The sequence below is a fragment of the Lithobates pipiens genome, unplaced genomic scaffold, assembly GCF_037356315.1.
Source record: "Lithobates pipiens isolate NorthernLeopardFrog02 unplaced genomic scaffold, aLitPip1_a1.2 Scaffold_13, whole genome shotgun sequence".
NCBI classification, from domain to species: domain Eukaryota; kingdom Metazoa; phylum Chordata; class Amphibia; order Anura; family Ranidae; genus Lithobates; species Lithobates pipiens.
Genome location: NW_027507718.1, coordinates 169,350,684 through 169,366,656, shown reverse-complemented (window position 1 = coordinate 169,366,656; position 15,973 = coordinate 169,350,684). Strand labels below are relative to the sequence as shown.

At 39.8% G+C, this 15,973-nt stretch overlaps 1 protein-coding gene across 15 annotated transcripts in view; it reads right to left on the bottom strand.

Moving 5' to 3' along the window:
* The window catches only part of UNC13A (unc-13 homolog A), a 308,976-nt gene that overhangs the window by 90,179 nt on the left and 202,824 nt on the right, over window positions 1–15,973 (bottom strand). For all 15 annotated transcript variants that reach the window (XM_077475833.1, XM_077475836.1, XM_077475835.1 and 12 more), the window contains 6 exons: window positions 15,676–15,802; window positions 15,024–15,120; window positions 10,454–10,597; window positions 10,148–10,237; window positions 9,090–9,167; window positions 6,258–6,346 (listed from right to left, as the gene is read on the bottom strand). In XM_077475833.1, the coding sequence (XP_077331959.1) occupies window positions 6,258–6,346; window positions 9,090–9,167; window positions 10,148–10,237; window positions 10,454–10,597; window positions 15,024–15,120; window positions 15,676–15,802 (625 nt within the window). The remainder of the gene's footprint in view (window positions 1–6,257; window positions 6,347–9,089; window positions 9,168–10,147; window positions 10,238–10,453; window positions 10,598–15,023; window positions 15,121–15,675; window positions 15,803–15,973) is intronic.

The window sequence follows — 15,973 nt, the reverse complement described above, 5'->3', positions numbered from 1 at the left end:
TACTATGTAACTATGTAACTAAGAGCTCTTTTAGGTAATAATACTCCTTGCTGCCAAGCACAACACCTATAGCAATTGAAACTTCAAAGATAGCTAAGGTGAGACCTTTCACTCTATTGCAAGGCATACCAGAATGCTTGTGACCCCCTAATAAGAGTGGTCAATAAACACATCCCATTCCATGATGTTGGCTCCAGTGTGTTAATGAGTGTTTATTGATCACTGATTCTAATTCTAATTCTGATTCACTAATTCTAGTAAGCATTATATAAGAGTGAAAGGTGTCACTTTGGCTATCTTTGCAATTTCAGCTCCCATCAGGGAGCGTGTAGGACTGATATCTTCACTACATATAATAATTACTCTTTGGACACTTGATGGACATGTCTTTCTTTTATGTATAAAGTCACAAGCTAATTTACTTCTCTAGTCTAAGTGCATTCTAGTAAGCATTATATAAGAGTGAAAGGTGTCACTTTGGCTATCTTTGCAATTTCAGCTCCCATCAGGGAGCGTGTAGGACTGATATCTTCACTACATATAATAATTACTCTTTGGACACTTGATGGACATGTCTTTCTTTTATGTATAAAGTCACAAGCTAATTTACTTCTCTAGTCTAAGTTTGGTGGTCATAATTAGCCTTATTGGGTATTGAAAACAGCTAAGCTAGCATCATCTTTACAAAAATAAAATTTTCACGTGTATTTTTGATTGCTGCACTGTTTGTTTATTTGTTTTCTGTTAAATGCCTAGTACCAGGGTGTGGTATCCAGCTGGTGATGTACCCCGAGTGCAGATTTTTTACAAAGTTGAAAACCCAAAGCAATTGCTTGAATTTAAATTCTTTCTTGCTCCTCATCACACCATGGAAAACAGGCTTACATTGCTACCACTGTCACTGCAAATTTACTAGAGAGCCGTAATGTAACTACAGGCTATTCTCTAGCTGGACAAGGCTTCTTGGAAGGGATGAACACTGGTGTCCTGTCCTCAGATTAATCAATCTATTATCCCCAAGTTGTATGAACAGATGGTACAACAATGTAGTTTCTCAATGCCATGTACACTCAATTACAAAAAATGTACTCTGCATACAATGGCTTAGAGTTTGAACTTTATTGAACTACAATTTGCTTGGTTATATTCAGTGGGTTAGAGAATATGTCTCAAATTATGATCATATTCTCTTGTCACTATTTTTTTGGCAAAGTCCTGTAAGCTTTTGTCTGTATACAGCCAAATAGAGAGGCCATAATGCTGCCTATGCTTTTTTTTGATTGGGGGAGACTTCCTTTGGGGATCTGATGTGCATTAGTTCCAAAGTAATCTTCTAGGTAAAAAAACAAAACAGAGACATGTGCACATGTTTGTAATGTGCAACTTACAGATGTGGTTACTGTATGCTGCTGGAGAGGAATTGCATGAGCAGCACTTCCTCTTAACCCATATCATAGATGTGCGCAGCTATGACATTAGGGTGTGCACCTCAAATCTGCATTGAATAGTGGGTGTGGCCAAATTGTTTTTACAGTGGGAGGGGCTTAAAGGGGCACGGTTAAAAAAAAAGCCTTCCTGTTCCCATAAAATATGCTTTTGGTCTTCCCTCCCCTCAGTAGGGTGCATTCACACTGATGCTATATGGTTTGCATGGTTACAGCACAGTGTACCTGCAGTTTTCATGTGGGTTAGTTGACCTTTGCCATAGACTTCTATTATATCCCGCAGTTTTGGTGCTCTTTCTGAAAACAAAAACTTTCCGAAAGCGCATCAAGACCATAGGATAAAGAAGTCCATGACATAGTGCATCTAACCCACGTGAAAACCACAGCTACACTGCACTGTACCCATGGTGTGAGAAAACAGCACTGCATTAGTCTGAAAGCCAAGCTGGCAAGTTTGTTATTACTGACTTTTGATCTCCTTCTCACTTAGTACTGACCCCTGAACTCCGCCTCACTTACTAATGACCCCTGAACTCCGCGTCACTTACTACTGACTCCTGAACTTGACATCACTTACTAGTGACCCTTGAACGCTGCCTCACTTACTACTGACCCCTTAACTCCACCTCACTTACTACTGACCAATGAACTCTGCCTAACTTACTACTGACCCCTGAACTCTACTTCACTTACTACTGACCTCTGAGTCAGCTCTGAGCTCTGAGTCACTTACTACAGAGTTCAGAGGTCAATAGTGACACAGAGTGCAGAGTGCAATAGTAAGAGACCCTCTCTCTCACCTCTGCACTGCTTACCTTTGTTATCATTCTCCCTAGACTTTTCACATTACTCAGGATACTGCAGCTCCAGCTATTCACCCCTTTCTCCTATTCCCTTGTCCTTTAAGCGGGGCTAAATTACAGCTACTTGTAGCCCCGCCTACTGGACCTGGGAATAGGAAAAGAAGGGGAAGAGCTGGAGTTGCAGTATCCTGAGTAGTGCGAAAAGTCCAGGCAGAATAGAAGTACATTTTTTCCTTTTTCTGTGTCTCCCCTGCAGCTGCACTTGTCACAGGCAGCTACAGAGGTTTGCTTATCGGGTATCAAAGGATGGCAGAGAGAGTAAAGGGTGGGGCTATGATTGACTGTGATTGGCTTATAGACCTGCCCACACTTCCGCGTCGGCCTTAAGTACCCATTTCCTTCCTGGTATAAAGCCACAGTCAATCATAGCCCCACCTCCCTCATTCCTGTGTTACCCTTTAGTACTCGCCCCCTTCTCCAACATAAGCAAACAACATTTCCTCTGTTGCTGTAGCTAAAACAATGTCCCGCCACTGGGCCTCGGGATACAGCTTGGATTGCCAAGACACTGTGATTTAATTAAAATCTTGGGACCCGGCAGTTGGGGGGGGTATGCGCACAGGGTGATTAGGGTGTGGCCAGGCACATCTGGCACACCCATGTACACACCTATGACCCATATGCATAATATGTACCATTATCACACTCCACTGTATTGTTAAAAGTTGTCTAGTCTACTAAATATTTTTCCTGTGTCAAGGCATCCTGCAGGGGCACTACTAAGACTACTATTTCTAGTGGGTGCCCACATGCATGGGAACTATGTTTTTCTTTGAAACGTGGGAGTTGTGTCCAGAATACAAACAGTTGGTTACCCATGGATAACAGCTGTGGCTCTGAGGCAGGCTGACCCCCACTTGGGAATTAATAAACCTGGCCTGTTGAGGTGCTCCTTGCAGCATGGCTCAGGCCCATATGCATCAGGTACTTCAGGTCAGAGTTAGGGCCTCCTTTCTGAAGGCAACTGCACTCAAGATGTCCTTGCCACACAATTAATGCTGTCGGGGATAAGGCAGCAGCCTCCTTATCAGGTTTCCTTCCATGCAACCTTGGCCCTTCACCTTTTGTCTTGTTGTGGTTAACAGCTAAACAGAAGTTAAAGGGCCAAGGTTGCTTGGAAGGAAACCTGATAAGGGGGCTGCTGCCTTATCCTCAACAACATTGATAGTGTGGCAAGGACACTTTGGAGAGGGGCAATCTTGAAGATCTTTTACCAGCTCTTTCAATGCAGTTGGCGGTGGCCTTCTCCTCAGCTTTTTCCAGCCTTAGGTTTATAAACTGCATTGCCAACTCATAGGTCCCTTCTTCCTCTTCTGTCACTCCTGGATATCCCTAAGTACATCCCAGAGGACCTGGGTAAGTAAAGTTCACACTCAACCCTCAATACTTATAGGAAATAACTTTATTACAATCTGTCCCAAGTGTCAGAGGTTTGTTCTGCTGACAACAATCTGTACCACAGTCTAAACTCACTCAGCCCAGTCTGTCAAAGTTGTGTTGATCCAATTTGATTTGGGTGTGTAAGAAAAAGACATTCATATTGGTACAGCTAGAGAAAATGGGGGTAATGCCCCAAGGTCCTTGGGTTCTCAATGCTAGTGGGTTCTTATACTGGGGAAAGTGTGCCAAATTTGTATCTATGACTAACTGCTTATTTTAGGAAGAGTATACTGTTTGGACTCCTTTTCTTAAAAAAAACTATATCTCAAAAACTGACACAAGGAAATATATTTAAAATATGTTATGTATTATAGTTTTAAACCTTACATCATCCTGCTACAACACAGTTTTCTTCTAAGGAGGACAGCAAGAGCAAATTTAAAGTTCTCAAACACTCCATAAGATAATCTCTTGTATCAGGTATCTAGTGTCTCTTCTTGCACTGCGTGCACATGCTCCTTCTACTGTCTCTGCAGAATTACACTGATCTTACAGTAACAGATACCCCTTTTTCTGAATGAGGTACAACACCCTCAGATCAGGCAACAGGACCTCTGTCACCATACTACAGTGGGAAGAATAGGGTCAAACCGTGAAGGACCCATTTTAGGCTGAATAATTTCTAAATAATTAGCAACAGTTTAATAGTGAAAGGTGCTGTATGAACTTCAGGGTTTATGGGTGGAAAGGAAAAGGAATAGCTTATATTCAAGTTATTTACAATGTTTCATTTGAGCACTACGTATCATACACACATATATATATATATATATATATATTTTTTTTTAATAAACCTGTTTCTTTATTCAAGCTATTTCTAATTGAATAGCCCTGGGAATTGCGCGTTTCTTGTTTGAAGCCTTGATTTAGCATTGATATAACATTGGATGAGGAATTGACTCATTATTACACTAAAATAAATTGTCTGGCTAAGCAGTGGGGCAGATGTGAATCACAAGAATGGCTGAAAAAAAGTACAAATTCTTTGGCTGGTAAGACAGTAGGGATATATATATATATATATATATATATATATATATACACACACATAAATATATATATATATATATATATATATATATATATGTATATATATATATATATATATATATATATATATATATATATATATATATATATATATATATATATATATATACATATATATGTAACTATGTAGTATGTTTGCCTGGAGTTCTATTATAATGTATGGCAACAGTTGTTGGAGTCTACTTAGATTTTACAGATTTAGACTTCTACCTGGAAAATCTCTTTAGCAGTCAGAAAAATAACTATTCCATGTTCAGCCAATCAGGGTTTTGCATGCTCCATTGTTCTGTTTCACATGAAAATGTGTGTTAGTTTAGCCTTACATAATGTATATGTTTATGTATCCTCTGGGACTGTGACATCATAATGGGCGGGGACATCATCCGACGATGTCCCTATATAGGTCGCTGCATGCCACGTCCCTGTCATTGTGACCAGAGACAGCAACGAGGCAACAGCTCAAAAAGAGAAGAACAGAAGAACAGAAGGCCAGAAGATAGCGGCGACAGAAGACTGGCCACCGCTTGTAAAAGAGCTAGAAGAAGGTGCGGTGGCCCGGCAAGAAGAACCGAAGAGGGGGACAAGACCCCCAAAGTTGGAAGAAGAGGGCGGCGGGGAAGAAGAAAGAAAGCCAGGCTCCTCCGCTAGTAAAAGAGCTAGCAGAAGATAGCGAAGGAGTCTGACGAGAAGACCCCCGAAGACGGAAGAACCACCCTGCTGTGCAATAAACTATTTTAACCCTTGTGTGTTGTGTTTTTTTTAATTTTTTTCACAGGTGAATGGGGTAGGGGTACATTGTACCCCATACTCATTCACATAGGCCCACAGACCCCGACAATCAACGGCCAAGGTTGTCGGGAAGAGGCCCTTGTCCTCATCAACATGGCCGCGCGGCCCCCTCTTCCCCAAGGCACCCCCCATGTTGAGGGCATGCGGCCTGGTACGGCTCAGGAGGGGGGGTGCTCACTCGTCCCCACCCCCTTTCCTGGCCGGCCGGGTAGCGTGCTCGGATAAGGTTCTTATATGGACCTGGGGGGGACCCCCACGCCGTTTTTTTGGTGTAGGGATTCCCCTTTAAGTCCATACCAGGTGACGGGACCAGCGACGCCTCCTTCGCTGGTCCCGGCTACCTGGAGCCACGCTCAAAATGAATGGAATTTCCTCCGTGTGTGTGGGCAAGTCAGTTCATTTCAAAAGTATGGCGGATAGTACGGCGGATAGTCCGGTGGACCTAGTCTGCTGCAAAAGTACCGTGTGTGGGCAGGTAGCTCGTTCGGGAAGTCCGGCGGACAATCCGGCGGTTTGTCCGCCAGACTATGTCCGCCGGATAGTCTGATACGTGTGTACGCGGCATAAGCTTAAGAAGAAAACCTGGAAGCTGATTGGTTTCTATGCAGAGCTGCACCAGATTTTGCACTTTCCAGTTTTAGTACATCAAACCATATATGTCCACACTTACCTTGTAGCAAATATTCTGCTAAGCTCATCCAACACATTGTTAAGTTTCACTTGCAACTCTTTGAGGATGTCACTAGTTTCTGGATCCAGCTAAAATACAGGTAATAAAAATATTGGGTGAAAATAGCTTTACTGACTATGACACCATACAGCACTGGGTACATTTGATACAAGCAGGACAATATTCTGTTCAAACCCCGAGCATTCCAAAGAAAAAAGTGGTGTATGTTGTGACTACTGGATATGTATTGGTAAATAAATGTTTTTTTTCCCTTTCCTGTTCTGTGTCCTACTGACTATGGGATTATTCAGCAATGAATATATTTGGTACTTTCATAATACCGATTGAATTATCTTTGTATTCAGTTTTTATATATTATTACCTGAGATTTCTTTTAGGTAGAAAGAATAATTTACTTATGCTTGTATACTAATAAATATTTTGTGTTTGCTGACATTGTAAACTGATGTCAGTGCCCTTGTGCATTTTTGTTTTCATTTTGGTGTTATGAATTGTTCCATCCCGTCAATGGCCCTGGTGGTGCATGGGACTCAGAGAGGGGAGGAACTTGCATGACAATTGGAATGGAGCCAAAAGAGCCCTAAAGTGTGCAAACCATATTGATATAAAATACTTTACTAGTTTGTTAAATTGTAACATTCCATCTGCTTAAATGATTAACCAAACAAGAAAAAAACAGACTTTACTGGTACCAGAAAGAGACGGTCAGATATTGTTATACAAAAAATTATTTATTACAAAATGTAATTAAAAAGCATTATAAAACATGAAAGAGTGCTCTAATTGGATGATACAAGCCCTACAGTCAAAATACATTAGTAGATATTTGGCATGTGCCCCAAGAGGTCTGTTTTGCATCTAACTGCTTCCTCAGGACCTCATTGTCTTGCTAGCAAAGAATATTGATTTATCCAAAATAAAAATAGCACAATAATCAATGTTTAACACAGGGATTCGTCATTTATGCACACATGCTGCGCCTGTCAAATGAACTCACATGTCACCCAGAGAGTAAGCACAAGGATGGCGGTACTCGGATCTGTGCAAAACAAATGGCTAAAAGAAAACGTGGATAGAATAGCACCCAACAATAGCCCTATTAAAAAAAAAAAAAACAAAGAGACCTCCTGGAGCATATAGCAAAGATCTATTAATGTAGTTTGATGGTATGGCTTGTATCATCCAATCAGAGAAGACTTTCATGTTTTTATAATGTTTTTTATAAAAAATAAGTACTTATTACCAAATTTAAATAACAATGTCTGACCATCTCTTTCTGGTACCAGTAAAGTCCATTTGTTTTTTCTCTTGTTTAGGTAATCATTTAGGCATATGGAACGTAAAACTTCAACAATCTAGTAAAGTATTCTCTATCAATATGATTTTCACACTTTTTTTCTTTTTTGGTTATGATATATATGGATGAGGTACCCCAAATATAGCCCGTCTCTTCCTTTTCAATGCTTAAATGATTAATTGTAGAAAATGTAGAAATGTAGAAAAATTTAAAATTATGCATTTGGGTGGCAAAAATATGAATGCAATCTATACACTGAGGGGAGAACCTCTGGGGCAATCTAGAATGGAAAAGGACCTGGGGGTCCTAGTGGATGATAGGCTCAGCAATGACATGAAATGCCAAGCTGCAAGCAATCAGAATATTGGCATGCATTAAAAAGGGGATTAACCCCAGAGATAAAATTATAATTCTCCCGCTCTACAAGACTCTGGTCCGGCCATACCTAGAGTATGCTGTGCAGTTCTCGGTACCAGTCCTCAGGAAGGATGTACTGGAAATGGAGCGAGTACAAAGAAGGGCAACAAAGCTAATAAAGGATCTGGAGGATATTAATTATGAGGAAAGGTTGCGAGCACTGAACTTATTATTCTCTCTGGAGAAGAGATGCTTGAGAGGGGATATGATTTAAATTTATAAATACCATACTGGTGACCCCACAATAGGGATAAAACTTTTTTGCAGAAGGGAGTTTAACAAGACATGTGGCCACTCATTAAAATGAGAAGAACAGAGGTTTAACCTTAAACTACATAGAGGGTTCTTTACTGTAAGAGCGGCAAGGATGTGGAATTCCCTTTCACAGGCAGTGGTCTCAGCAAGGAGCATCAATAGTTTTAAAAAACTATTAGATAAGCACCTGAACGACCGCAACAATACATGGATATACAATGTAATACTGACATATAATCACACACATGGGTTGGACTTGATGGACTTATGTCTTTTTTCAACCTTACCTACTATGTAATATGTAATGCTTATTGTTCATTGTCATGGTCCACATTCCTATGTTCGATAAAGCTCTGAGACCCTTAAAGATCTATTCCCAAAATATTCATGGTTTTAACTAAGCCCTTGGGTTTAACTAAGTGTTTCATCATCATCTTAAATGCCAAGCTGTGGATGTAGCCTGCCTGCAGGAGACAAGGTTCTCACAGTCCTCCGCCCCCCATACTTCTCCTCTCACTACCCGACATTTTTCAAACTCAGCTACTATGAAACTGTAATTTAAAATGAATAAGAATTTTATGTATCAATTAATTGAGACAAATACTAAACAGATTTGGTTAATTGTTTGTCCAGCACCAAGGAGACCTAAGCACTTTTTTATAAACAAACACATTTTCCTTCTGGACTACAACACTAGGCCAATGTTGCTCTTTCCAGTCTTAATGTCATTGTTAGTACTCATAGATGCTACTTTAGTACTAATATCCTTGACTGGATACGGAGTTTATATTAACTGCAGATAAGATGCGTAAATTACACCACAGAGTGTCTAGCATACTCACTTCTTTGCCACCCATCGCTTCAAACATTTTCTCCAGCTGGACCCGGAGTTGCTGGATGTTATTCATTAAGATACATGGCTGTAGAGACATAAAGTATAAAAGGAATAGCTTTGACAATTTAAAGTAAATGTAAACCCAAAAGCAATTTTTCAGTATGTTTGGGCATCATGTCTCACTTTATACAGCTTTCTTAAGCAAATGCTTTTTGTGTATTTGTTCAAAATCTGGAAATCCTGCCAGTAACAGCACTTCCTGTTTCAGTCTGACAGTGCTAAGCCACTCTCTCACAATTAGCACCAGCCTTGTCAGCCTGCTGTGTGATTTCCTTTGTTTGTCTGTTGGGATGCCTATCAGATCTATTCGATTGGCAGCTCATTAGCTTGCTAAAGGAGTATACACAGCAGGGTGACAATGGTGCCCTGAATTGCAAAGCAGTGGTTAGTGTTGTCAGCCTAACATGAAGTTGCTGCTGGCAGGACTCCATGTAAGAAACTTTTCAACAGTTTCACAAAAACTATTTGCTTTAAAGCATTGTATGTATTGAGGCATTATGCCAAAATACTGAAAAAAAAGGTTTAGGGTTTATACTGTATAAACTTTTAAAACTTTGCAGAATGCAGATGCAGAATGTGGAAAATGGATTGATTTGTTATATTTATACATAATGTAATTAATGTTTTCAGGGAGTTAGTCTGAAGGGCAGTTTACAAATACAATAAAAATATAAATTCAGGACATAACTATATTTGAGATAACGTTGTGGCTGTGGGAAATGTTATTTTCATTCTTGTATCCAGTAATTCCACTGATGGACATTTTCTCCTCATTCTATGCCCAACTTGTAAAGCAATGGCCTGTGATATACAGTAAATATTAATATAATATCAGTTAGTCAAAATATTGCTATGTAAAGCATTTAGAATAACACTGCAAGTCATAAAAACCAACACAATTTCAAGTGTCAGTGTCAAAATTATTGTTAGATAGTTTTAGTTGCAGTGGCTTCCACTTAACTATTAGAAGGGAAGGCAAACAATCCTAGATTTGTATCGCATTACCACTTTTTCCTCTTTCTTCTCTTTAGAGCAGTGTGAAGCAAAGTCTTTGGAGATGATCTCTGCATACTGGAGTAGGACATTACTGATTGTCTAGAGCAAGAGAGAGGAAGGAAGAAGAAGCACAGACAATTATGAGATTAAAGATAGCAAGATAAAGAATAAAGGACACATGACAGTTGCTGCTTCAAGAGCAACTACAAACAAAAATGTCAAACATTCCATAAAACGAATGAAAAGATCTTTAAAAATACGTTTTTCATTTTGTTTCTGGACCATAATCCAAAAATTTGCTTTTTTTTCTTATACCTTGGCAAATCTGCGCATATAATGTCCCACTATTTGAGGGTCGGGGCATTCCAGCTTCTTAATTATCTCAAAGCTCTGATTAAGCTGTGAGAAAACATCCACTACAGAACAGGAAAACAGTGCATGCTCTGAGGTTTGCTGGAACTGCAAGAGAAAAAATAAAAAGACCATGTTAATCATCAACAAACAATATAATCTAAGTTATTGGCAGGAGAAGAGAAGCAAACTGATACCCACATTCTCCCCTTACATTCTTCCCCCAATCACCTCTTCTTCCCTGCTGAAAATTAATCTCCATACCAGGCATTTACTGACACTGTAATAAAGTCCACATCAATAGTAAAAATTATATATGAATAGATAAATAAATGTCTGTTTGTATTCAATGCCAAACATGGATATCCGTGATGTTCAGCACTGTATTTTCTTACATTAGAGAAAGATTATAATAGCCTCTTACCAGACAGAATGGATCCCAAGTTATAGGGATCTAACACGCTTGTTATCAAAGTAACCACTGCGATATCCTCCTCTGTTGGCTCAGCTGCAAAAAAGCTTCCTTCCCCAGTGAAGATCACTCCACCAAGGATTTCAGAAACAATGTCCAAACGATTTCAGCACCACCAATATATTTATTCAATGCTCTCCAGCATATAAAGCATGTATGGAATTCAAGAAGGGGAGAAACTTCATGGTGCAGTAGAAAACAAAAGTTTTATTTTCCAAATAACATTGCAGGTGATCCTCCGTTCCCAGTCGATGCTATGTACAGTGAAACGTGACGGTTAGAGCAGTAATCTGTGACGTCACCATGTTCCAGCCTGTTTTCTACTGCACCATGAAGTTTCCCCCCTTCTTGAATTCCATCCATGCTTTATATTCCTGAGTGTGTTGAATACGAATATCGGTAGAGCTGTAATCGTATGGACATTGTTCCTGAAATCCTTGGTGGAGCAATCATCACTGGGGAAGGACGTTTAGGTAGAGCTGTAATCGTTTGGACATTGTTCCTGAAATCCTTGGTGGAGCAATCATCACTGGGGAAGGACGTTTTTTTGCAGCTGGGCTGACAGAGGAGGATATCGCAGATGGATACTTTGATAACAAGCATGTTAGAGCCCTAAAGCTTGGGATCCATTCTGTCTGGTAAGAGGCTATTATAATCTTTTCCTCTCTGATTTAAGAAAATACAACGCTGAACATCGCGGATATCCATGCTTGGCATTGAACACACACAGACATTTATTTATCTATTCACATATATGTTTTATTATTGATGTGGATTTTATTATTGGTTTCTTTATCATCTCACTTTTTATCACTGTTTTATATATTTATAGTTGCACACTTTTTTTGGTATACAGATAGCTGAATTGAGTATTTTGATTTTTGAAGTTGCAGCACCAATAATTAATTCAAGTTTACTTAAATTATACACAGAATCTAAATCAATTATTTTTTCCAAATTTAAAAGAGCAAGGTCAAAATAGTAAAACTTATATATTTACTGACACTTCCCTGATGCTCCTGTTGCTGCTCTTATTTTTATTATATTGTATTATATTTTATTTATTACATGGTATTTTTGCAAAGTGAAACTGCACCACATTCACTAAGCTCTGGGAAAATTGTCCTTGTGCAGTACAACTTTCCTTGCAAAGTGAACAGTCTATTTGCCTTTAGTAAATCAACCCCAGTGTTTCCAACCTCATATGTTGGATTAGCTGCTTTTCTGCCAGGAGTTTTACAGCTCTGAACCAGCACTTTCAGGTTCATTGATTGCACAACAGACCTTCCCCAATCTGTTTCTGCTCTTCATCCTGACCTGAGTAGAGGGACGGTCTGGGAATGACGGTGGGTGGACGTCACCTATACAGTACTAAAAGTGATCACTTTTTCTGAATAGCCAAGAGCCAGCTGAGAAAAAAAAATGACACAAAGATCACATCTGCTACTGCAGCTGTGAGCTTGTTTTAACCACTTGAAGTCCAGACCAAATTTAATAGTCTGCTGACAGCAAGTGGTTAAAGTGCATTTAAAGCATCAGCGTTGAGTGCAGGATTAATGTTCAAGAGGATATGAGGCATGTGTTTAAACAAATGGCAGATCAGAGAATTAAAATAGATAATCCAGATGGAAAACAGAGCTAGAATCAGCAATTTTTATGTTGTAGGTTTTTCAAAGGGGCACAGTGTTTGGATCCTTTCTTTAAAAATTGCTGAAAAAGACTTTGGGTAAAGAAACCTCATGGCATTCTCGTGATCAAGAGACAAAGGTTTCCCACTAAAAAAATAAAACCCCCATAGCCAAATTAGTTTTTATTAGCCTGAAATAACCTAGATATGAAAACAAATATACTATCTGCATTTTTCTGCAGATCTGCAAAATCAAGATACTTATTTTACTATGATTATATCGTATCATATTTTTTCAAGACATTTATACTCTGAGGAGTAACATATGATACTTTCAGCCAGACTAAAAATGGTGGATGCAGGTAAGAAAGCAAAGCACAGCTAACATTCTCCATGAGTACTTTTACAGTTTAAGAAATTGTGAAAGCCATAGGCAGCATTGTTATGCACAAACACCTGGTGTGGATGGGTTCCCAGTGGGGTGGTATCATTAATTTAGGGATCACTTGGTTCCAAAGGGAATTCTTTTGCAATTTATGAAAAGAGAAGGGGGGACATAATGGCTCTATACAATTGCACTTTAAAGGCTAATTCTATCTATTGCACCATGTTACACTCATATACACTCCAAAGACATGCTGGTAGGTTAATTGGATCCTGCCTAAATTGTCCCTAGTATGTATGAATGGGAGTTAGGGACCTTAGAGTGTAAGCTCCTTGAGGGTAGGGACTGATGTGAATGTATAATGTATATGTAAAGCGCTGCGTAAATTGACGGCGCTATATAAGTACCTGAAATAAATAAATAAATAAATAATATACAGGGTGTAACATGTAATGAATGGGTGAATTCTCTGTGACGGATAACAAAATATCTTTGATACCTTTTGAATGATTAGTGAGGTATTTTTAACCAAGGCAGAATTGGAGGTCCTTATGGACACTTAATTATTGCGATACCTGCCTTTCTATGTATGTACATTGGTGTATTTGTGTGTTAAATAAAAAATAAAAAAAAATGCCTTTAACCACTTGCTTACTGGGCACTTAAACCCCCCTCAGTCCCAGACCAATTTTCAGCTTTCAGCGCTGATGCACTTTGAATGACAATTGCGCGGGCATACAACACTGTACCCAAATGAAATTTGTATCATTTTTTTCCCACAAATAGAGCTTTCTTTTGGTGGTATTTAGTTACAGCTCGGAGTTTTATTTTTTGCTAAACAAACAAAAAAAGATGCAAAAAAAAAAAAAAATAAATCATGTTTTAATAGTTTGTTATAAAATTTTGCAAACGGGTCATTTTTCTCCTTCATTGAAGTGCGCTGATAAGGCGGCACTGATAGGCTGCATTGGTGGGCACTGATGGGCTGCATTGGTGGGCACTGATAGGCTGCATTGGTGGGCACTGATAGGCTGCACTGGTGGGCACTGATAGGCATAGTTAAGGCGGCACTAATAGGCACAGATAAGGCGGCACCGATGGGCACAGATAAGGCGGCACTGATGGGCAAAGATGGGCACAGATAAGATGGCACGGATGGGTGGCACGGATGGGTGGCACGGATGGGCACTGATAGGTACCACAGATAGATGGGACTGATGGGCACTGATAGGTGGCACTGATAGGTGGCTCTGATAGGTGGCACTGCTGGGCACTGATGGGCGGCACTGCTGGGCACTGATGGGCGGCACTGCTGGGCACTGATGGGCGGCACTGGGGTGCAGCACCTTTGAGGCAGATTGGGTGGCACTGTGGGTGGCACTGTGGGTGGCACTGTGGGGTGGCACTGTGGGTGGCACTGTGGGTGGCACTGTGGGTGGCACTGTGGGCACTATGGGCACAGACGGGGGGCACTTACTTTTACTTTTAGTTATTCTTCAGGATGGCACTGCGGGAGGCAGGTGGGCACTGGCAGGTGGCATGTGGTGCCTTGCATTGCTGGCCGTGATCGGCTTTTTTTTTTTCTCCTCGCGCTGTCAGCGCGAGGAGGAATAATAGCCGATTACCGGCTCCGTTCTATCACATGATCAGCTGTCATTGGCTGACAGCTGATCACGTGATAAGGGGTCGGGATCGACCCCTTACACGGATCGGTGATCAGGCGAGTCTCACGGACTCGCCGATCACAGAGCGCGCCGCGCGCGCCCCTCAGGGGGCGCGCAGGCCGCTCGTAACCGGGATGACGTCAATAGACGTAGTCCCGGAAATCTAGGTCCGCGCTAATGCCGTCATTCGGCAATAGCGCGGTACCCAAGTGGTTAAAGGAATCAAAACTGACACAATTAGTGCTGCAAAGTCATGTGTGCATGCGTTAAGAAACAAGATTATAAGAATTGTATCCAGAGTTTTAAAACAAAAGATAATATCATGTATAAGTGATCTTTTTTATTTCTAACTGTTAAACAAAATGGGTTAAAGTTTGTTAACTGACCCCATCTTTTTTGTCTCTTTCCAGGGCTCCATGAAGAAAATCTCGGGAAACCTCTTCATTTTCATCTAACCACTGGATAACAAAAGGTTCAAACCAACTGTAAAAACAGAAAAAATGTGTGTCCATTTTTTTTTACAAAATAAATTATATTGATGCAATCGTGTAACATTTCAACAATGTACGATATAAAAATAAATATCTTAGGTACTAGTATTACATGTGCAGTGTTGTATATTAACCATGAAAATCATTTCAAACATAAAAGCCCAACTCCAGTGAAATATTTTTTGCTGCAAATAAAGTTCTGCCAGGTTTCTATTTCTGACTATGACCCCATTGAGCTTATTTTCCCTCTGTTACTGTTTTTGTAATTGCCATGTATCACAGGAACATGAGGGGTGTTGTAGTCACTTGGACTACTACACTATAAACATTAGAGCAATAAAAACATTGTCAGAAGTTCTATCCCTTTCTCACACTACTAAAAATGTATTCTTGTTTTTGCCTCTGTTGAAGAAATTTCCCATCATCATTCCTATTTTGACAGGATGGATAGTATGGATTGGCTAACATACTAATAACAAGCCATAAAAATTAGTGAACTACAAGTGTGTTTCTGTTCAAAAATTTCTGATGGCATCATGCCACTTACGCTGGATATTCAGGCACTTTGTTCTTAAATGCTGGAAGCTCTGTCACATATTCATTGTATAGCCACTTGACTTTGAAGTGTAAATTCATGTAGTCCGCGCTCTTACATAGACGGTGCTTATCATGTTCTATAAAATAAAAAAAAGCATATTGTGTAAAGGATGAGTGAATGTTGAAAATTAACCAGCAGTTTTTCGGTCCACATATGTCTTATGGTTTTACTTCAATTAAAGTAAAGGTTTCATAAAAATCCCATGAAAATTAATTACTTTTTTAACATATTTGTACTGGCAAACATT